Source organism: Malaclemys terrapin, chromosome 3, assembly GCF_027887155.1.
Source record: "Malaclemys terrapin pileata isolate rMalTer1 chromosome 3, rMalTer1.hap1, whole genome shotgun sequence".
NCBI lineage: Eukaryota > Metazoa > Chordata > Testudines > Emydidae > Malaclemys > Malaclemys terrapin.
In genome coordinates this window covers 14,671,658-14,693,133 of record NC_071507.1, presented here as the reverse complement: position 1 = coordinate 14,693,133, position 21,476 = coordinate 14,671,658, and the positions used below count along the sequence as shown (strand labels likewise).

The 21,476-nt window shown below is 45.5% G+C and overlaps 1 protein-coding gene and 1 long non-coding RNA gene across 2 annotated transcripts in view; both read right to left on the bottom strand.

Moving 5' to 3' along the window:
* The window catches only part of LOC128834931 (uncharacterized), a 37,321-nt gene extending 32,104 nt beyond the window's left edge, over positions 1 to 5,217 (bottom strand). Inside the window, exon 1 of the long non-coding RNA XR_008444530.1 lies at positions 5,018 to 5,217. This is a non-coding gene — a long non-coding RNA (uncharacterized LOC128834931). The remainder of the gene's footprint in view (positions 1 to 5,017) is intronic.
* A 5,631-nt stretch (positions 5,218 to 10,848) lies between these two features.
* LOC128833715 (uncharacterized) overlaps positions 10,849 to 21,476 on the bottom strand; it is a 42,522-nt gene continuing 31,894 nt past the window's right edge. The window contains exons 6-12 of the mRNA XM_054021791.1: positions 19,506 to 21,254; positions 18,340 to 18,405; positions 16,522 to 16,622; positions 15,146 to 15,210; positions 14,204 to 14,355; positions 13,774 to 13,926; positions 10,849 to 11,491 (exon numbers count right to left, since the gene is read on the bottom strand). Coding sequence (XP_053877766.1) covers positions 11,154 to 11,491; positions 13,774 to 13,926; positions 14,204 to 14,355; positions 15,146 to 15,210; positions 16,522 to 16,622; positions 18,340 to 18,405; positions 19,506 to 21,254 — 2,624 coding nt within the window. The 3' untranslated portion in view covers positions 10,849 to 11,153. The remainder of the gene's footprint in view (positions 11,492 to 13,773; positions 13,927 to 14,203; positions 14,356 to 15,145; positions 15,211 to 16,521; positions 16,623 to 18,339; positions 18,406 to 19,505; positions 21,255 to 21,476) is intronic.

The window sequence follows — 21,476 nt, the reverse complement described above, 5'->3', positions numbered from 1 at the left end:
TTATACACACCAGATGTGTTCATCCTAAGATCTTCGAACACGCAGCCAGCGATAGCTCAGTAACTCAAGAAGGTATTTTACACACAGTGCCACCTAGTGGCTGAACGGCACAATACAGTTTAGCATTCCATTGTTACGATAGGGAGGTGAAGGATGATTAAGGCTGCGACTTTGTCACGGAAGTCACGGATGCCGAGACTTTCCGGGACCTCCGGGACATCTCCAGTGGCTGATGCGGCTGACCCCAGGACCACTTGAGCAATTCAGGCAGTGCCTGGCCAGCCGCATCAGCCACAGTCTCGGGCTATCACGCCCCTCTACCCCAGCAGCAGCAGGAGTTTGGGTGTGGGAGGGGGCTCAGGGCTGGGGGTTGGAGAGTGGGAGGAGGTGAGGACTCTGGGTGGCACTTACCTCAGGGCGAGGGGGAGCTCCACGGAAGCGGTGACATGCCCCTTCCTCAGCTCCTAGGTGGAGGCCACGCACTGCCCCCACAGCTCCCATTGGCAGCAGTTCCCGGCCAATGAGAGCTGCAGAGCTGGTGCTCGGGGCGGAGGCAGCATGCAGAGATGCCTGGCTGCGCCTCCACCTAGGAGCAGAGGGAAGGGGATGTCGCCGCTTCTGGGGAGGCGTGGAGCCAGGTAGGGAGCCTGCCAGCCCCGCCACCCTCCCTCCCACAACAAGCGGGGGTCCCGGCCCGTGCGCCGCTGCCCTCCCTCCTCCCAGCACCAACAGAGGTCCCAGGCTGCCCCCCTCACACCAGCAGCACTCCCAGGCCAGACCCCTCCCCCACCCAAGATTTATATAGTACAAGTCATGGACAGGTCACGGGCCGTGAAATTGTTTACTGCCCATGACCCGTCCATGAGCTTTACTAAAAATACCCAAGGATGATGCATAGTCAGAAGCCCTGGGTACAGTTTATGAAACCTGGAAAATCAGTGCTTTGTAAAACAGTTGTGCCTTTGGATTTCTCCCAAGAAGCATGTGATATGATGGTTGCTCTTTGTTAAAATGCTGACAGGAGAGTGTTATGGGAACTGGGCGGGGGTTGAGAGAACACGCAGAAAGTCCAAAACACAGTGGAATTAAACTATTTGACCAAGGAGGAGGCAAAAAGCAACATTTTTCTACTTCCACCCAATTATAGTCTGGAAATTCTCTTTAGATGATCTCAGGAATTCTTAATGTTACTAGCATGCTTCTCCAGTGACACTATAACATTAGCAAGTACACCAAGAGTCAAACCTCTATTCATATTTCCTCTCTTCGTTTAGCTCTCCCTTTGCTATCATTGCTTATTTAACTCTGTAATATAATGTCATGTGTACAGAAGACTCTGCATTGTGTTTCCCCCACTGCTCTCAACAGGGGCCACCCATGGACTGTGGCCCCCAGACTTATTTCCACTGTAGGGCCTTAGCCTCTATCCATGACTCAGGCAAAACCATTAAGGTCAATGACTATCTCACCTGACTAATGACTCCAAGGCCAGGCTCTTAATTAATCCCACATGTAAAGGAATCCAAAGCACCCAAAAGCCCATTCGTTTATTGTGCTTTAGGTTCAGCATCACTTTATTGGAAGGTAATTTTATTTGATTTAATATGACAGTCCATATAAGCACATAGCACGTCAACTCAATGTTATTTCCCCCAAGCCAGCATCTAGACAGAAAGGTAGGAACTGCATCATGGAGCAAGTTAGGGCCTGGCTAGATGTACAGCACATTTGACACAAAGAGCAATTTCACACATTTCTGCTTTTGGAAGAGAAGAGAAACTCTGGGGAAAGAGTTAAAGCGTTTTGGGGAAACGCGAGACGCTCATGCTGGAATTTAGCACGTTAGCAAAAGAGAAACAGCCTTCTCTGTACATAAGTTATATCAAGCCAGTCAAGTAAAGCATATTAAGTGACACAGCAGCTGATGATGCAGTCTTTGGATTTCATCTGATAAAAATACTTTTCTCCCTTCTCTTCTGGATTTCTCTCTCCTGCTCCCATTATTTCATATTTCACTCTTTACAGTGTAAACAGGTGGTAACAAACAAACCTAAGCTGTGTCTCTAACTAGCTAACATGGCCTCAGTCTTGCATAACAACAGGTTTCAGTTGTATTTTCTATTTTCTGTAAGGAGCCAGATGCACCATGTAGGAGCCGGTTTTCTCCTCCCACTACTGATCAAGTTGACAGAGACGCTCCAAGTACAACCCTGAGTCTGATCCTGCTTATGTCCCCCACACAGCCTGTGGCATGTTCAGATCTGAGCAAAGAACGGGCATCACTGGAACTGCTTTTGGACCAGACCTGGTCATAGACTACTACTGGGGGAATTCTGCGCCACTGCGCAATGCAGAATTTTGCAGAAATTAACATTGTATATGCAGAATTTCCTTTTCCCCACAGAAATGGGCGGCAGTGCTGCTAGCTGCCCCTAGGGGCTGCTGGACCCAGCAAAGCCCAGCTCGCACATAGAAGACACTGCCCAGGGTGGGGCGAGAGGGTTCCCGGCAGCTGCAGTTCCCAGCATGCCCTGAGGGAAGGAGAGAGAGGCACACAGGAAACTCTGTGCAAGTCTGGGACCAAGCATCAGGCTGTTTCTCCCTCTGGATTCCTGGTGTCTGGGCTGGGAGGGCTCTGGGGTGTGTGTGGGTATTTGGGCTAGGGAGTCCCCATGGTTGGGCTCTGGAGAGGAGGGGGTTCAGGTATATTAGCTGGGGGGCCATGGCTGGGCTCTGGGGAGGGGATTGTGGGTGTCTCCCCCTCTCCCCAGCTGGGCTCAAGGTAGGGGGGAAAGGTGGCAGAGAAACAGGAACTGGGTTGTCATAGGGGTTTCTTTAACTCTCTATTCCTGGGGGGAATTTTTGTGTGTGTCTGTATTGTTACAGACATACTTGCTGACAGGTATTTTGAAATAAATTACTAAAATAATTGAAATCGGTGTGATTATATAGTGTTACTTTGACAAATACAATTTGCAGAATTTTAAAATATTGTGTGCAGAATTTTTTTATCTTTTGGCACAGAATGCCCCCAGGAGTAACTGTACTGTAATTAGTGCCAGGAAGGAGGAACTCAATACCTTAAAGGGTTGAGTGTAGATGGGGTATATTTTGGAAGGAAAGGAAATGTGAAAAGAGGGACAGAGAAGAAGTCTGCAGCTAGGAGATTTTTTTTACTCTTCACCCAGTAATTATAAGTCTGTGTAAACATGGATTATAGCAGTGTATTTCCACTCGTATATTCCATCCTCTGTCTGAGTAAACAAGGGTGCTCACTGCTCCTTACTGATTGAAAGGTCTTATACATACACTTACATACTAAACATCATATAAAACACCCAGATATGTGCAGATGTGCGCCATATAAATGTGTAATAACAGTATGGTAGGTAGGAGAAGGGGGTCCAGGACTCTAACTGGTCCCAGCCTTGGCAATTCTCCTGGAGGCTCTGGCTCTCCATCACAACTTTCAGCTCACCCCAGTTACTCAGTCCTGGTGCAGCTAATGGCACAACTCTTGCCCCAGGACTTTTAATAGGGATCAAATTTACACGTATGTAGTGTTAGTCTATCAGCTGCTTTCCTTTTCAGCAGAGATGAGCACAGACCACAGCACCAGCCCCAATCACACTCCACCTGCACCCAATTTAGGGACAGTTCAGAATGGAGCCAGGTTTGGATCTGTCACTCTAATGGGCTGACCTAGAACCAGGACTGCAGACAGACTTGGGATATTTAGAGTCAGATCCAACTCTAGATCTAAATTTTGCAACATGGGTTTCCCATTTACATTTCATGAAAGGGCTTGGTATCACCCGAAAACATTCTTCTTGATCACTAGTTCCTCACACACCTTCCCTCCCCTTGGCTGTCTCTATGCCCACTAAGGCTTCCGTGATCTGGGTGGGAGGTTGGAGAAGTAGCACTGGGAGAGCAAAGGGAGGAAAGGAAGGGAGTTCCCAGCCATAGGGGAGGATAATCTGGCTGGGAACGACTCCCACTCAGATTTATTGAGCAAAAGCTCTTTTCCCTGACCCCAGACCCTCCCATCCCTCAGGTGCAACACAGACTACAGAATTTAGGAAAGGAAAGGAACAGTTAATACCCTTCAGGATTCACTAAAGCCTCTGGCCCCAACTATCCAGCCACTTTGGACTATTTGAAATTGCTGGCAAGTGCAGACAGCTTCAGATTCATTGATGCTGAAACTTAATCTCCCTCCTCCCCCAGGGGCTGATTTAATGATAAAAAGTACATCCAGCTTCTCTACTGCCAAATCACACCCCAGCTGACAAATGTTGATCAGTGCAGTTTCTCTGGTGTCGAGGCCCAGCTGTATTTGCTACAGAGGCAGGAGCCACCTGGTTGTGCTCTGCCCTGCTCTGAAGGTGGTAGGACAAAGCCTTCGCTCAGGCCATCTGATGGGAACACACCACCACTCGTTCCCAGGAGCAGGGATGGGGCACCAGCCTTCCTGCTTTCCCCTCTAACAGGGCCTCCACACCATACTCAATTATCTTCATGGCTGGGGTATAATCCTCCCTGTAGGGCTCCACAGCAGTGTAGGAAGTTCCACCCTCGGGCCTTACAGATAGTGGCTGTGGTGCAGAAATAGGGGAGAATTCTCAGCACCCCACCAGCAATCCCCCAGGGGAAAGTATACATAGAAAAACTGTATTAAGAACAACATTAGAGGGTCTCAGAAAGAGACAAGCAAGGAAAGTTAATATGAGCATTATGAGCATGGGATTACTCCCCCCTATTGTCTATTACAGATTACCTGTTTCTTTACAGTAAGATTTCAAACCAGTAGTAATACCCAGAAACAGCAGAGCAAGTTTAATCCACAACTGTAGCTTAAGTCAGACTAGCACTGCTATTTTAACAGTTTTTATACATCGTGTGGAAGATTCCTGTCTAAGGGGAAGCCGCCCGCATTTGCTAAGTGACGGAAGACTCACTGCCACGAGAGCTGGCTACAGAGCATTTTTACCATCCTGTATTATTCCCAGGTTACCTGAGTGAAGTTTAATTTGCCTTCAGGTGAGTCTCCCAGTACACATTATCCATCTTCTGCACCAGGCCCCACCTTGCCTCTTGTACTCTAGGTTTGGGTAGGCCTACTCGGCCTGCTCTTTGGCTAGAAGCCACGTGAGTCCTACTGCAAATCATCATCTCCTGAAATATCATCAGTGTTGCTTTCCGGCGCTCCCCTGAGAGTTCTCTTTCCTGGTGTCATGATGAAGTTAACTAGCACATACTGGGTGTGCTCTTATAAGCCTATATGTCTTTCTTTAAAAAAAGAAAAAAAAAAAAAAATATGATAAGCCCTAGTCCCTGCACATGCTCTTCCCAACCTTTCAGCACAAGCACCCTTAACTTCAGCCAGCTGCTGTCAGCACTGCTTGATTTGGCTTGGGCCAGGAGAGAAAGCACAGAGCTCCCTCTGTAGAGCTGACAGCAAATCAGCAGTTTGTAGATGGCTGACAAGAGGTGCTGAACAACATGTTATTCCCATTTCCCTGCAACGGAACACATTGTCCTCCCCACCAGTGCTGAGAGTCACTAAATGACTCGGGCTGGGGCCATTCAGACTAACAGCAATGGTCTAATCTTCAGAATTGTGAATAGCCTGCGCCAATGAACCTCTTTAGCAGACTCAAGGAGGAGGAAGGGTGGCCACAGGCTAACGTACGGATCTGGAAGTCAGAAGACCTAGGTGCTTTTCCAACCTCTGCAGCAGACCTCCTGGGTGACCTTGAACAAGTCTCTTGTGATTGTCAGTTTCCATTAACCAGTTTCCAGCACATGTGGAAACAAAGCAGGCAATTGACAGCCATGCCTGTTTCCTTATGCATAACATGGGAATACACACATTTAAGTCCCTCGGAGGTAGTGAGGTAATTCACCATTTGTAAATACTTAGGGTGACCATATTTCTCTATGCTGAATACAGGACACCTGGTAAAATTACTCGTGTTCAAGCGAGTTCAATGGCAATCGATCAGAACTATGCAGTACAAACGTTCAAATTAGCATCAAGTTGACTGAGCCCCTGTTTAAAAGAAATACTGCGTAGTTGGATTCTTTATTATTTACCTTCTTGTCTGTAAGGCTTTAAGGTTCACACGGGGAGGGGTTACACACACACACACACACACACACCCCGTATGCCTCTCTCACAGGGGGAGTGACCGACCAACCGAACACTCCCTGCCCAGTGCTCTCCGCCCTCTATGCCTGGCTGGGCCCCCAGGAGGGACCCGCCTTTCCTGGTACCTAGTGCCACGTGTTCCCAAGGCAACACATGGGGGGCACACAGGGTCACGTGCCTTCCACCCCAGATTTCTGCCAGGGTTCACACCACAACGTGGCCACAGACTTTCCGCACTGTGCGGGAGGGAAGGGACGGGAGCTGCTTCCAGCCACAGGGGAGGGGGAGTTGAGGGGGGAGGATGACCTGGCTCATGTCTTTGCAGAGCTCATCTCTTTCCCCTTCCCCCCGGGACTGGAAGCAGCTTGTCCCTTCCTGCCCACACAGTGTGGAAAGGCAGTTAACACTTCTAAGCTGCTGCTGGCCACCGACATAACCCAGCGGCCTCCTGTCCTTCAGCTACAGCACAGGCAGGAAGGGGTTAAGCCCTAAGGATGCCTTGTGCACCAGGGCGCAGGGAACCTGACTGCAGGGGCTTCAGCGAACCCGGCCAGAGAAGTGGCTCAGCCGGAGAAGGTGCCTAGGGGATGGAGCAGCCCCACACTCCCTGGGGAAAGGACCTAGGGTGTGTGGGGGGAGGGGGAAGACAGGTGAAAAGGGTGCTAAGCCCGTCTGGGGGGCTGCAGGGTCAGGGCATGAACAGACCGGAAATCGCTTCCTCCCCTCCACTGCAGAGCTTTGCTTTGGGGCAGAGAGGCTTCCCCGTGCCAGCGCTGTGTGGGCCTTGGCTCCTCCTGGCCCGTGCCTTGGGCTGGAGGGTCTTGGGCTTTCCTTGGGTACCGGCCCAGCCGGAGGCAGTGGGGGGAAGAAGGAGCCTACTGGCCAGGCTGTTGGTGAGCTGAGCGCTCCGACCAGGGGGCTGGTTCTCTGCCCAGTTCTGAGATGCACCCCGCCATGGGGGATATGGAGGAGCAGCGGGGGTGGGGGGTGAAGGGGCAAAGCAGGGAGAGGACACCGAGAGGGGGAGCACATAAGGGCAGATAGACGGGCAGCAGAGGCGACACCTAGCTGCCCTCTGCCTGCACTCACCAGTCACTGCAGCTCACAGCACGCAGCCAGAACTGCCAGAGACGGAATGGGACTCAGGCTGCTGGCGAGCAGGGATCCAGCCAACAACAATACTCACCAGTGCTGATGGGGGGGGGTGAGGGTGGGGGGGACGACAGAAAATACAGGACAATTTGCCTGTTTTTAAGAAAAAGTCAGGACACCTGCAGGAGGGCTTAAAGATGGGACTGTCCCTTTAAAAACAGGACCTCTGGTCACCCTCTAAATACTTGGCATAGAAGATGGTCTGTACGTGCAATATTATTTAATGGGCAGGTTACATCTAATGCAGCAGCACTGGGATGACCCTAGGACGGGGTGGGCAAACTTTTTGGCCCAAGGGCCACATCTGGGTATGGAAATTGTGTGGCAGGCCATGAATGCTCACAAAATTGGGGGGTGAGATGCAGGAGGGGATGAGGGTTCCAGCTGGGGATGCAGGATCTAAGGTGAGGCCAGAAATGAGGAGTTCAGAGCGCACTAGGGGGCTCTGGGCTGGGGCAGGGGGTTGGGGTGAGAGTGGGGAGTGAGGACTCTGGCTGTGGGTACAGGCTCTGGGTTGGAGGAGGGTGGGACTGCGGGGGTCAGAGGGCAGGATGGGGCTTAGGGTTGGGGCAGGGGGCTGGGTCACAGGAGGGAATCAGGGGTGCAGGCTCTAGGCGGTGCTTACCTCAAGCAACTCCCAGAAGCAGCGGCATGTGCCCCCTCTGGCTCCTATGCGGAGGCACAGCCAGGTGGCTCTGTGCACTGCCCCATCTGCAGGTGCCGCCCTGCAGCTCCTATTGGCCGTTGTTGCTGGCCAATGGGAGCTATGGGGGTAGCACTTGGGGCAGAGGCAGTGTGCAGAGCCCCCTGGCTTCCCCTGGCGTAGGAGCTGGAAGGGGGACATGCTGTTGCTTCCAGGAGCGGCGCAGAGCACGGCCCACGTGGAGGGGGGCAAGCCCTAGCCCCCTCTCCCTGGCGGGAGCTTGAGGGTCAGCTTAAAATGTCTGAAGGGCTGGATTTGGCCCTGGGGCCATAGTTTGCCCAACCCTACCCTAGGAGGTATATTCTACACTTCTTATTGCCAAACCACAGGCAATAACACTGAATTCAGAATGGGATGAACACCAAGGGGGTGAGGAGGAAGCTCAGTGCACCTATTTGGGCAGGAGCTCTCATGTTAGCACAAAGTAACTTGAACTAGCCTTTTACACCAAAGGAACGCAGTCACCTTGCACCAAAGTTACCACTCAACCAACTTACCCAACAGAGCTGATTAGGCCACCTCCAGTTTTAGATGAGGCTTTCATATCACACTCTTATAAGCTTCATGACAGAGAACCTCAGACACTGTCCCTGGTATTGCACCCCAGTTCATCAAGTGTTTGTGAACACACACTCCTGGCTGATTCAAGTGGACAGGCAGCATCTCTGCGCACTGCATTAGTACCAAGGAGAATCAGTCACAGACCAAAATGGAACAATACAATGACATATGGTTGCCACCTGAAAGAATAAAACAGTTGAAGTAAAGTGCAACAGTAGCTGTAATGTTACTTTGAGTGGTATCCCAGCCTGGGCGCTCCTTTCCCTGGCTGGCTACTTCCAAACAAAGAGATGGTCATCGTTTCAGGTGTAGGACCTAGGTGATGGAGCTCCCCTGGTTAACCATCCTTTCCCTCCTCCTGGAAAGGAAGGAGGGTTTAGTGCATTTCCAAGTTATTAGGCACAGGAAGAATCATTGAAGCAGGCACTGTGCCCTAATAGATTATCAAAATATACAGCAGCAGCTTTTTTCTGTGGAAAATACTGACCTCTGGTGGTATGATAGAATTGCACTGAAATTCAGTAAGCTTTCTTCAAGAAAACATTCAAATAGAGTTAGATAAAGATGAGAAGTAATATTGGGGCAGAGTTGCTGCCATTGGATAGGTGGGAAATAATAAGGCCCTACTAGAACCCACTGAAGTTATGGGGTTTTTTTTTAAACCCTGTAGTACAGCATAGAAGAACTAAGTACACCTCTACCCTGAGGTAACACGACTTCAGATATAATGCGATAAAGCAGTGCTCGCCGGGGGGGGGGGGGGGGGGGGGGGGGCGGCTGTGCACTCCAGTGGATCAAAGCAAGTTTGATATAACGCAGTTTCACCTATAATGTGGTAAGATTTTTTGGCTCCCAAGGACAGTGTTATGTCAGGGTATAGGTGTAAAATTTTGGCTTTAAAACCCCTAGGTAATTGGCATTTGACATAACCATAGGCATACCACTTATGACAGAGCAGAAGTTCATGTTGGGGCACATCACTGTGGGCCAGGTTTTTTGTTTTTTTGTTTTTGTTTTTTTTAAAAACAGAGGCCTCAGCTCAGTGGTACGTGAATACCTTACAGCTCTTTGCCAAGAACAGCAAGGTCACGAGTTAAGCTTCTAAATAAGTGACTTAGTTTAGGAGAAAACTCTGAGCTAGTAACTACTCCCATTGCTGTCAATGAGGGCTGAGCACTTGTGAAAGTCAGGGCACTTGCTTAGAAGCCCCCTTTAAAGGTCAGATTGGGGGGTTGGGGAGAGAGATGAGAGCTTGCCTCCGAACAGTGAGGGTGGGGATAGGCGCTTTCCTCCTACACTGGCCTCTACTCCCCTTGGGGGAGGAATAGATCTCCCGTCACTCCTGCTGCACAGCCCAGCGAATGAGAGACTTGCTTTCCTCCACAGAACAAGCTAGAACCTGGCAGCCGCATACTCAAAACATCAGACACTGGGCTGGAGCCTGGCTCACTGCTGAACATGTTATGATGCAGCAGTGCCTGCAGGGGAGCTGGTGCTCCATATCCATATCCTATTTCACAACTTCACCTTGTGACTGGCACTAGTAAGTCACAGTGACCAGCCCAAGGCACTGCCATCCACAGAGACTGGGTCAGATGGAGATAGCTTGCTCTTCTCACATCCTTAGAGAGGCGGAGCAGCTCCAACAGGAAATAGGCCTGAAAGGCTGTTCTTTCATTACCTTCAGAGCCTCACAATTAAGTTGCAGTCATTTTATAAAGTCTATTTTATTGTAGTGTAATGACAAGGATAAGACATAAAGATCCCCCTTTCCCCCCCCCCCCACTAAGTAGGATCTCAGCCCCCCCTCCAAAAAACCCCCATAAAATGTCATGCACAACACACCCTTATTTTCAGACAAGTCATTTCTATGAAGTTCTCATTTAAAATGATAAAGCTGGAATTCTGTACAGCTAGAGTTTAGAGTTAAGACAAGATGGGACATTTGTTATAAAGACACCACCTTTATGTAAATAAATTGTTTTACATTAGTGCATGTACACATAAGAGGATTAGGTTTGATAGCAAAGAAAGCAAGATAAACTGCAGAGTGCCTAGATAAGAAAAAAAAAGGAAGGTGGTGTCAGGAAGACCAAGGGCAATAAAGTTAAGAGTTGCCCTGGTACTGCTTTAATTTACTTCTGGTTTTCAGTTGACTTGTTTGCCTAACAAGGGGCAGTAAACTTGCTTAAACTATAATCCTTTTCAGGTTTCCTGCTAACTGAAGTCTTCCATCTTTCCCCACTCCTTGCATCTAACACGAACAGTACGCAAGGTGTACATTTTCCATGCATAGTGAGATACCAGCTTTATTTACATGCCAGCTGTTTGCAGAAAATTCCTTCAAGTTACAAAGAATCAGCGATATGAAACCAGACAGTACAGGGGTCAAGAATCCAACCAAGAACTAAAATAACTTTTCTTTTGAGCCACAGCTCTATTCACTTCGGCCAACAGAAACAGGTGTAGGAGACACAGGATTGTTCAAGTTCTGTTGAAAGGAATAGGCCATTTCAGCTCATGAATGGCAAATAAGAGGAAATCAGTAGAAAAAAACCCTCAAACTTTCAGCATAGGTTTGCTTTACAAACGTTCAGATTGCTCAACGGAGATTCTATAAGTCTCATTTGGGTGGGTTCGCACTTGTGATGTCCATTCTGGGGGCTTGGCTCTGAGCTTTGGCCGGAAGGGGTCTAGGATCAGGTGGTCACCAAGGTTACTCAGATCAATAGAAGATACGGGCAGCTGAGACTGTGCCGAAGAAGGTGTTCCACTTGCAACCGGCTCCTCAATACAAGCCTTCTTTGTGGGTCTTTTCCTGAGTATTGTGCACAGACTGCTTGCCACCACCACGAGGATGAAGATGAAGAATACTGTAGTACCTACCAGAATTTCCAGGTAGCTGAACAAACCACCAATACCTAAAAAGAAAGACGACAGTCATATATTCAGCCTCACACCATAGTTTATGGGTCTTGTGTTGAGAGGCTAACTGCAGGTGGGGCTTTTAGTCTGAAGGCAAATCACATTCAGAATGACCCTACACTGCAGTCACTCTAGCTAAGCCTTTCCAAAGCCAGGTGACTTAGGAGCTGAAGTCCTAGTGACTTTCAATAGCTCACGTTCCATTTTCAAAAGTGACTTTGGAACTATTATTGCATGCAATGTTGTGGCAGGTCCCAGGATATTAGAGATAAGGTGGAGGAGGTAGAAGTTGGTCTAATAAAAGAGGTTACCTAACCCACCTTGTCTCCCTTTGGAGACATTGAAAAAAATATATGTATGGGACTTTGACTTTTATTAATGTTTACTCATTAATTACATGCACCTTTGAAGCAGCTGCTCTATGCGCTGCTATAGCTGCAGAAGTCCAATTGCAGATTCTTACTGTGATATATGTTATGTAGTCTGGGACAAAGGCAGTCGTCTCCTCATTTCAATCCTCTATCTGGCAGAAGAATTTAGACTCTGAATGGTTTCCAGACCCAGCATAATGTTTTACTCTGATTCTCTTAATGGAGTAGAGCCCCACTAGCAATACCAGCAACACTTACAATCCATTACAATTTGAGACACAATCTATCTATTCTAGTTCTCATAGGGGAGAGTGGGGAGCTGACCTGGTAGCACATGGGCATTAATTTCAACTGCCCATTTATTCCCTACAAGTCCCACTGAAATGTTTCTAGTACATTTTGTTCTCCCATTTATTTTGAATTTTTTCCCCCAAAACTAATAGAAAAAGGTAGTTTGGTTATAACTAGAACTGGCCGAATAAAAGGATTCATCAATATCTGAATATGGGCACAATTTCATTTGCCTTGTGTTTTTGGCAAAGGCATGTGGAGCCAGCTAGTTTTGTTAAATGGTTTGGCAAATTTTTATAAACATTTCAGAAGTCAATTAATTTGAGAAGAGTTAGCTGACAAAGGAAGGGCTAAATTAACAATTTACAACTAGTCAGAGGGATTAGATTAACTCACTAGTTATAATCTGACCCACGATTTGTGCCATCTGTTTTGCCTTATGCAACCCTGCCAAAGAGTGGTGTACACACTGGAAGAATCTGAACCCCTTTCTTGCTGCCATCTGCAGAGTTCCACTAAAATATGAACAATTCCAAGGCAATGTGGGGTAGTGATTAGGTCACTGGTCAATTCTTTTGCAAACCCATATGCCAAATTCAAGTTGTAACTCTGCAAGAATGTAGGAAGACTAGTCATAGCAAGTAGATCTCTACAGCAGATCTAGGAGGGGGAAGGATTAGATGGGTACTTGTCATAATTAATGGAGTGAAGCCAGTCGGCTCCGGACAAACATGCCAAGCAGAGCCTTATTCTGAAAGCCAACATGCTGGATTTCAAAACACTATTTTCATGTATTAGCTACTGCCTCACATCACTGTGCCCAGCCAGCCCTGAAAGTTCTCACGACAATATTGTTCCTCAGCCTGCTCAGTAGAGTGTAGATAGATTTGATCGTTAGAATTTTAAGAGTAAATCTGGTTTTCAACAGCTCAGTGGGGAGGGGAGAAGAGAGTCTCTTCTTGACTTATAATTTACCACTAGAGAATCTTGCTCTGAACAATAGCAAACTAAAAGGTGTTTTTAAAATGATACAAACCCCTCCGTGGGCGCTCATCCTCACTAAGAGCAGCTGATTTCTGTTAGTGTTAGATCTATTAGAAATCAGTTTAAGATAATAAGCCAAAGTAGGAGTTCTACTTTCTCATGGAGAACTTAGAGTACATCTGGCACAGCCAGCATTGATAGTCCTTGCAAAGAAATGGGAAAGGTTCCTTGCTCCCTCATCCAGGGCTAGGCACAAAGACTGAATTCTATCAGCAACAGAGTTATTTCTGAATCAAACAATCCACATTTAACAAAGTGAAGATTCATAATGATTATTGTTACAAAGGACTAAAGTCAAGAGATTAAATACAAGTACCTCACAGTAAGTGGCTAAACAGTTTTTGCTACTTATACCTGGTTGAGAACATTTCACAGTAAGCGTCTGCACATGAACTCCTTTGGCATATGTTGTCACAACAATAATTGTGATTAATCTATTCAGTGGTGTGGTGCGGTGCCAATATATACCTAGTACTTGTATTTGAAATGGTATTCAAGAGCATGAAGCTGCATATTTAAGATGCAGCACTACTCAAAGAAAGGAGATGAGCAAGTATAATTCTGTCTCCTACCTGATTGTGGAATGCGGACGCATAGTGTGCCAGATTTCGTCGGAGAGCGATCTTCGTACTCTTTTTTACAGCGACATAAGTAAGTGCCATCTTCATTGAGGCAGTCAGCCTCATCACCACACATTCCAATTCCAGAGTTGCATTCATTCACATCTGCAATGGAGAGAACAGGTGCAGCAAGTGCTTCTTCAAAAAGGGGATTTCCTTGAAATACCAGTCACCTTGAACTAATGCGTTATTCCCGTCTCAATCCAGAATTTTTTTTTTTTTAAATGTAGAGGCTACATAAGAATCAAGTTACGCATACATACAGTGCTCCAAGTCAACTTTACTCAAGCTCTCTTTTTCCCAAGCCAGATCATGTTGATTGTTAAGCCTATTACAAGGAGCAGCAACAGCTTTAAACAGTTCAATAATGCAAAGCACATACCTCTAACTGATAATAAAGCCATCTGCACCTTCTCAGCTCCCATAGATTTGCCAATGAGATCATTCAGTTGAGAATGGAGTAAGACGGACAGATTCCTTTCCTCTGGTTTTAAGTGTAACCAGAAAGTGAATGTTGGTTTTAGATCATTTGTCCTGCATTAAAGCAAAGTAACTTCAGCTAAGTGGAGAAGAGAAATGTCCATCTGCATATATGTGATTACTGACCTGGGCTCTGGATTCTTCCTCCGATATATGTCTCAACCCTAGAGGGACTACTTCTAAAGGGAGAGAGGAGTTGGTCATTTCCCCTTTCAATTCTTGGGGAGTTGTGACTGAGACACCCCTCCACATGGAGCTGGATTGAAACCACTAGACTCATTTTTCACTAGGCCACAGACCAGCCATTACACAACAGCTTTCAGTCTCAACCAACCTTAGCTTGGTTTACCTGATGTCCTAGATGAAGGGGAAAACAAACAAACACCAAGCCAAACCAAAAAAAAAAACAAAAAAAACAAAAAAAAACAAACACAAAACACAAACTTGCCCTCAGAGGCCTTCTTCTACCACCATGTGTTATAAATTTCAACCAGAAACTGGGAGGGACTTTTAGAATCGTTCTATTTTAATCCACACCAATAAAGCCTCTGTCCAACACTACCTTAGGCATTAAGTTTTGCAATCTCATTCCTATGGGATTGCATACTACAGCCAATTTGAAGTATAAAAAAAGTTTTCCTACTCTAAGGAAAAGCCATATTTGCAATCCAAAGTAGAAGTCTTGCTTGAGTACTGGCAGATGGAGGAGGGATGGCAAAGTTAGAGCAGATAACTAGCATCTAAGTTTCCCTTATGAAAAATGACAGTTCTAGATAAGACACTGCATCAATTGGATTTAAGTGATTTTGAGTGGGTGTAGGGAGTCACAGTCAGCCAGCCATACCTTTTGATTTCCTTCAGCTTGATTTCATTGACTTTGCTTACCAAGAGTTTCAGGTTATTTTGTATCTGCAAAGTAACAGAATGCAGAATGTTGATTTTCATAAGGGGATGACAAATGCTTAGCCAAGTACTACTGTCAAGCCTACTCTAAACAGACTTCCTTACAAAGATAGAGGGCTGTATTTTAGTGGTTCTATAGATGGGGTGGCTGGCTGGGGAAGAAAAGTTAGTCACCAATCTAAGAGGAGTCTTTGAAAGAATATGGGACACCCATCCTCTAGACCAGTTCTCAACCTTTTCCATGCCAGACCACTCCCCACCTTCCTTTAGTTTGGACTCCCATACAGCAATATGGGAAGTTCAGGGGGAATTGTAACCTCCCCTCCCCCCGAGTACCATATCTCAGAACATATTAAATCCTGTAGTAAATGTGGCAGCTGTTTTGTCTACAAACAGTAGGCCAGGAGGATTCTGTACCTGTTTCTTCCTTGCAGTGAGTCAGGCAAGGAGGTGAATGCTGTTAGACTAGCTGTGTTAATACCAAACACTGAGGTCTTATCTTCAGTGGGAATTTGCCCAATTCCAGCCATCAGCTAGCTAGCCACTGGAGTGGCTGCAGTGGTGCAAACCCCTAGTGAAGACAAATAAAGCTGCTATCTGCATGGGTGGAACTTACTGGTGCTTGACGCTAGATAAGCTGCACCCACCGAAGACAACAGCTTTGCCTGTCTACACTAAGGATTACACTAGTGCAGCTATAGCAGTAGCAAAAGTCAGTATAAATCCTCCATGGAGCCAGTTTACCCAACCTGGAGTATATGACCTATGGCTGGGACTTAAATGTAAGTCCCAGCTCTGAAATGTCAGATTTTAGACACCAGTCCTGTGTGCCACTGAACTGATTAGTTATAACTTCATTCCTATAGAGGAACAGGGTCTCTCTTGAAACAGCCGCATGTAGCAGCCTTAAAGGCGAACGTTTGTAGGTCTGCTCTCCGTAAGTTAGATAGTGTTGGGTGGCAGCTACTGTAGCAGTTAATTTCTTCTCAAAAATGTGTGAAGGCCATAAACTGATCTTACGTTGTCTGAATGTTGATCTTTGTATCATATTCCAATCTATTAGCTTGTAATTTTATAGTACTTTGAAAATTTACCATAGGCTAAGCACAGTCAGAAACGCACGGAGGCAAGACACTGGACTGGACACTACAGGGTTAGTGTTGGAACAAAACTAGCATATGGTAGCAAGACGCACAGAAAGGGGCATTTAGAAGGTCTCTGGATGTGAAAGCTGGGACATCAGAGAGCCACAGAGGGACTATGCACTGGGATGATCTTGTCTCAAGGCAGTTTAGTAGCACAACACATCCATCTTACGTGAAGCTTAATGGATTCCACGAGAGTCTTTTTCAGCTCATCTCCACTACGTGGGATCCATCCCTTGTGTTCAATTTCACTAGTTACTTCAAATAAGACATCTGTCAAAAGAAATAAAACCCAATAAGACCTGAGTAAGGAGCATCAATTGTACTGAATTTAGCTGTGTAATTATGATTTAAGTAACTGTTCTGTTTTGTGGCTGCCAACACACAGCAGGGGAATAAAACACAACCAGAAGAGCTAAGCCAAGAACATTCTTGATTAAGTCAGTCAGTGCCATATTAGGTTGATCCTTTTAGAAGTTGTGCCACAGACAGAACAAAATGTTTGAGACAATCACAAGTTAGGTTACTATTTATGCAGTACTGTTAGTGTTATGCAAGTATTTACCCCTTTTCACCCAGAAAGGTTACACACTGTAATTTAGAGTCAATCTGTATCCTTCCACTCACTACCAACAAGGGAGTCTCCTTTGGGATGACAAGCTGTTTAACATGATATTTTTGCCTCTTCTCAAGTAAAGCTGCACAGAGGGTTGTTTAGGTAGGTAGAATGCTGCAAGTGCAATTTGGATAGGATGCCAAAGTTAAGACTACCTGGATGCATGTGTGTTACATGTATGTTTATTCAATGACATTTACCCTCTTCATATATGAATGAATATTAGAAAAATTAGGATTTTTGACTGTATTTTTGCAGGTTGGTTCTTTGGCTTACTCCTCACAATCTGACTTTATAGCTTTTTTTTTTAAGTTGCTTTTGGTTATGCAAGGTACAGGTTGTTATATCTGTTCCCCAGCTGGACAAGCATCATTTGATTGGGTTTCTGGCTCAAATTCATGGAAAGCAAGTCGACTTTCTAAGAGCATTTGAACACAAGAGATTGTTGGGAGACCGCTAACTTTAATCAGGCTGGTAAAAATTTCACACCATTCATAGACTAACAAGTGCATGAATACAACTGAAGATAGTTTGCACCCAGTTCTAGTCAATACACCTACTCTTAGGAATCATGCTTTGGGATCTTTAACATAAGCAAGCAAGACTTTTTTTAAAGCCACAGATGAGATACTAAGCATCCTTCACCCTATCCTTTTCCCACTGAGATCAGATATCTCCAACAAGTTATAAATGAAAGTACATCAAATGAAGGTCCATTGGCACACTGCATGAATAACTACTGATGAACGGGCACTGTTTTGCCATAGTTTTAAAACCAAAACCACACAGCTTGGTGCTTAGCGGTATTGATCCCCCCAAAAAGCACATCCCACTAGACACATTCCACTTTAATAAGCTCTCTCATTGCAGGCAAGTCCTACTTACTGGACCTCTGCTCCTTTGGAGTTCAATGATAGCTGTCAATTCCCCAAATGGAGTCAACCTCCTAAGTATAACTACATTAGGGAGCTCTAGGGAAGATGGTCTCCAAATGAGGAATAAGCAACAGGAGCAGATAAACTCAAAGGAGAGAAATGGTTTCCACAGAGACAAAATGTTAAAGGAACAAGTTGGTTGCTAATGTCACATACAGGCTCCCCTTCTCCTTCCGCCTCACCCCCAGAGGCATCAGCTGATTTTTATTAGTTATGGAGTGCATTGTATTCTGCTGTAGTATACACCATATAATGACTAAATATGAACAATAAAATTAAAAACCCTTATGAGTCTTCAGTTATAATTTATGACTATTAGCTGGAAGCAAGTGGTTAATTTCCCTATCTTTAATCTGGTTTCTGGTCAAATGTTAAATGCTTGTCTCATGTTTCAAAACCTCACCCAGGATAAAACGCTTCCCTTGCCCAAGTCAGTTACCTCCAGGATTGTGCTGAGATACCAAGTTGGAATCATTTTCAAGAGATGTGAAGATGGACGCCATATCTGTCAGGGTGAAAGAGAGAAAGGCCAATTTGATAGCCGTTGAGTAAGGCTAAAAGGGAGGAACACAGTTTTACTATTAATTCAATTATAACTTTATAAAATATCACTAGCACAAATGGCCCTTCTATTAAAGAAAAGGCCTAGTGATCAGGTTACAGTCTGAGGTGCTTCTGCAGTGAAGAGTACTAAGATGGTCTTAAACAAAAAACAAACCAAAAAACACCACCCAGACAAGTTACACACTGAAAGCCTAAAAAGGTTTTCCAGTGTTCCGTTGAACTAGAGTCTGGTACTATGCGCTGGATCTTCACAATGAGAGTCCAGTAAACTAAGGGCATGTCTACTCTGCCCCACAGTTTGGAGTCAAAGAGTTAGTGCAAACTCAGGACCTTTACATTCACACCCGCAGCATCCACATGGGGGAGCTACAGCATAGCACTCTGGTGCTCAACTATTCACACTCCCTTAATCCAGACTACAGGGCAGCATAGGCATGCTCTAAATTATTTCTCCACCTCACGAAGTGGCAGGAGTGTTCAAAACGTTGGACTCTAGTGAACCTCCACTTTTAAGATGTCAGTTATAATGTTGGGTAGGGAAAATAAACCCATCAGTTACAAACCAAACCTGTGGATTTTGAGGCAAGTGAAAGAGTGGATTTTAGAGGAGGTGAGGCAAGAAAACAAGCTGACAAATGCAGTTTTAACTGTGGAGAGAGTGTACGAATCTCAACAAGTATGGCAGAAATGTAGGCCCAAGTCCTGTGAAACATTATAAATGCTGAGAGAAGAACATGAGCCTAGATGTCTAGTGCATAAAAACTTTCCTTCCTCAGATACAGCTAGGCACAGAAGAGGTGATAGGGGGACATGCTGTTTACATTCAGAACAATGGGGATGGTGAAATTCTTCATGTCAAATCACCCAACACTTCCCAAAAAGTTATTTCTGACCCTGACAGGAAGCATCTTTCTGAAGCACTAAAAAAGCCACACCCATCAACACTAGAAACCCTGTCTTGTCTATTGCCTTAACATGACCATATATCTGCCAATCCAAGTAGATAATCTAACTAGATAAGTTTGCTTAATTAGAACTTACCAAAGGAATCTTTTTCATGTTCTATTTTCAAGGATGCAGTGTCCTTTGATACTCCACCAGAAGAGGCATAGGAAGGAGGTGATTTTGTGTTCATGATCAGTGGAGGTGCTTGGTCTTTGGTTACTGGCGTGCCAAGATGTGCAGTAGCAGCAGCTGTCTTTCCCAACAGGCCACTTCTGGTGCTTCTCGGGAGAACAGGTTTGAATTCAATAGCAGTGGTCTCTGCATGGTAGCTGCTAGAGACATCCAGCGTGTTGTGTAGGGCTACAGTAACTAGGATGGACTCTGTTTTGAGAACTTTCTCAGGAGTTCCCAAAATAAGAGGCTCAACATTAGGTTTAACATTTTTGAGGGCAGAAGCTGGCTTCATGTACAGATCACCATTGTCATTTTCCTTTCTGTGTGTTTGACGTTCACTAGGACTTTCTTTAATTCTTCTCTCCATGTTAATCACATGCTGTAGCTGACCAGTTACTTCTTGACCATCCCCGCTCAGCCCTATATTAGACTGGAAGTCTTCCACAAAAGCAGCAGGATGACTGGGCACTCTCTCATCATTCACATGGTTTGACTGGAGCACCTGTCTGTCTTTGATCGGCGCAGCTCTAAAGCTTTGAGAAGAGGTCGTTCGAATGTTCTGCTCTTCCCATGTGCCCTGCAGAGATTGCAAGCCATGACGAAGAGTAGGATGTCTATGCACAGCTTGTCTTCCAACTGGCTGTAGGTCTTCCATATTAGCTGGTCTCCAGAGAGCAGCTGAGCTGTGCTGTGGTCCTACTGACTTTGTTGTTTTGACACTTCGCATCTCCACAGATTTCATAGGCTCCTTTAAATGCAGAGTCTCCGAGAGCAGGTTCGAGTGGATTGTTGGCCTGTCCATAAGTTTACTGAAAGCAATAGTTTGCTCTTTTGCATTTTGGATGTTTAGCCTCAATATATTTAATGCTGGTGTTACCATTAGAAAGTCAGAATGTTTTTCTTCCCTACTGTTTTCATTACCCAAAGATTTCATAACCTGCTGCCACTTCAGATCATGAGTTCTGAAGGTCATGTTGTCCATGGCTTTTAAGAGAGGGACGTGTGTGTTGTTCCCAAGAACAAACCTTAAGAAAGTCTCTAGTCTTGTTGAGCTTCCATTTTTGGCCCAACCTTCTTCGTCCAACGTAGGCAGCTTGTTAAGCAGTTGATTTTCATCATGAGCTGTGCTGGTCTTTACAAAATCCAGAAGACCTCTGTAGTGTTTTATGGGTGATTTAGGGTAGAATCGGATACTTCCATACTTAGTTTTCCTAGTTGTTTTCTGAACGGTCTCTTGAGGAGTTGCAGTATCATTTGTAGATCTTGAAGTTTCATAGTCTTTGAATATATAATACTGTCCTTTGAAATATTTGCGTTCATGGTTTAAGGAATTGCCCTTGGACAGAAACACGACATGGACAGCCAAAGCCTGAGTAGCAAAGATCAGAGTACCTTGGTTCTTACAAGCATAAACTACTTTTCTTTCCACACTTGACAAGACCCCTTGAAAAATTATTTTATCGGGGTTTTCATCACAATCTTCCTTCCCCTGAAATCCCTTTATGTAAATCAGGATGTGTTTTTGGGGGCCTGCCCAAATGGTCCAGTTGCACCAGATGTTGGTTTGAATACCACTACTTGCTGGTGGGGAAAATGTCCCAATTTCATCTTTCAAGGTGACGTGGCAACTTCTTATAGGAATATACAGCAACAACCAAGGTAATTCTGGCACTGAGGAAGGAAGGAAGGATAATGCATGAAGGGAAAAGAAAAATCAATACTATCAATCTTCATTTTAGAAACTTAACAAAAAAAACCACCTTGTTTACAAGCAAAGCTGATTCCTTCCATCATAGGAAGAGACCTGTCTGAGTGCTAGGTTGTTTTTCTACCCTCTCTCTTGCTTTAAATTGTACAAAAAAAGTTTAGAGAGGGAGTAAACACTATTACTGG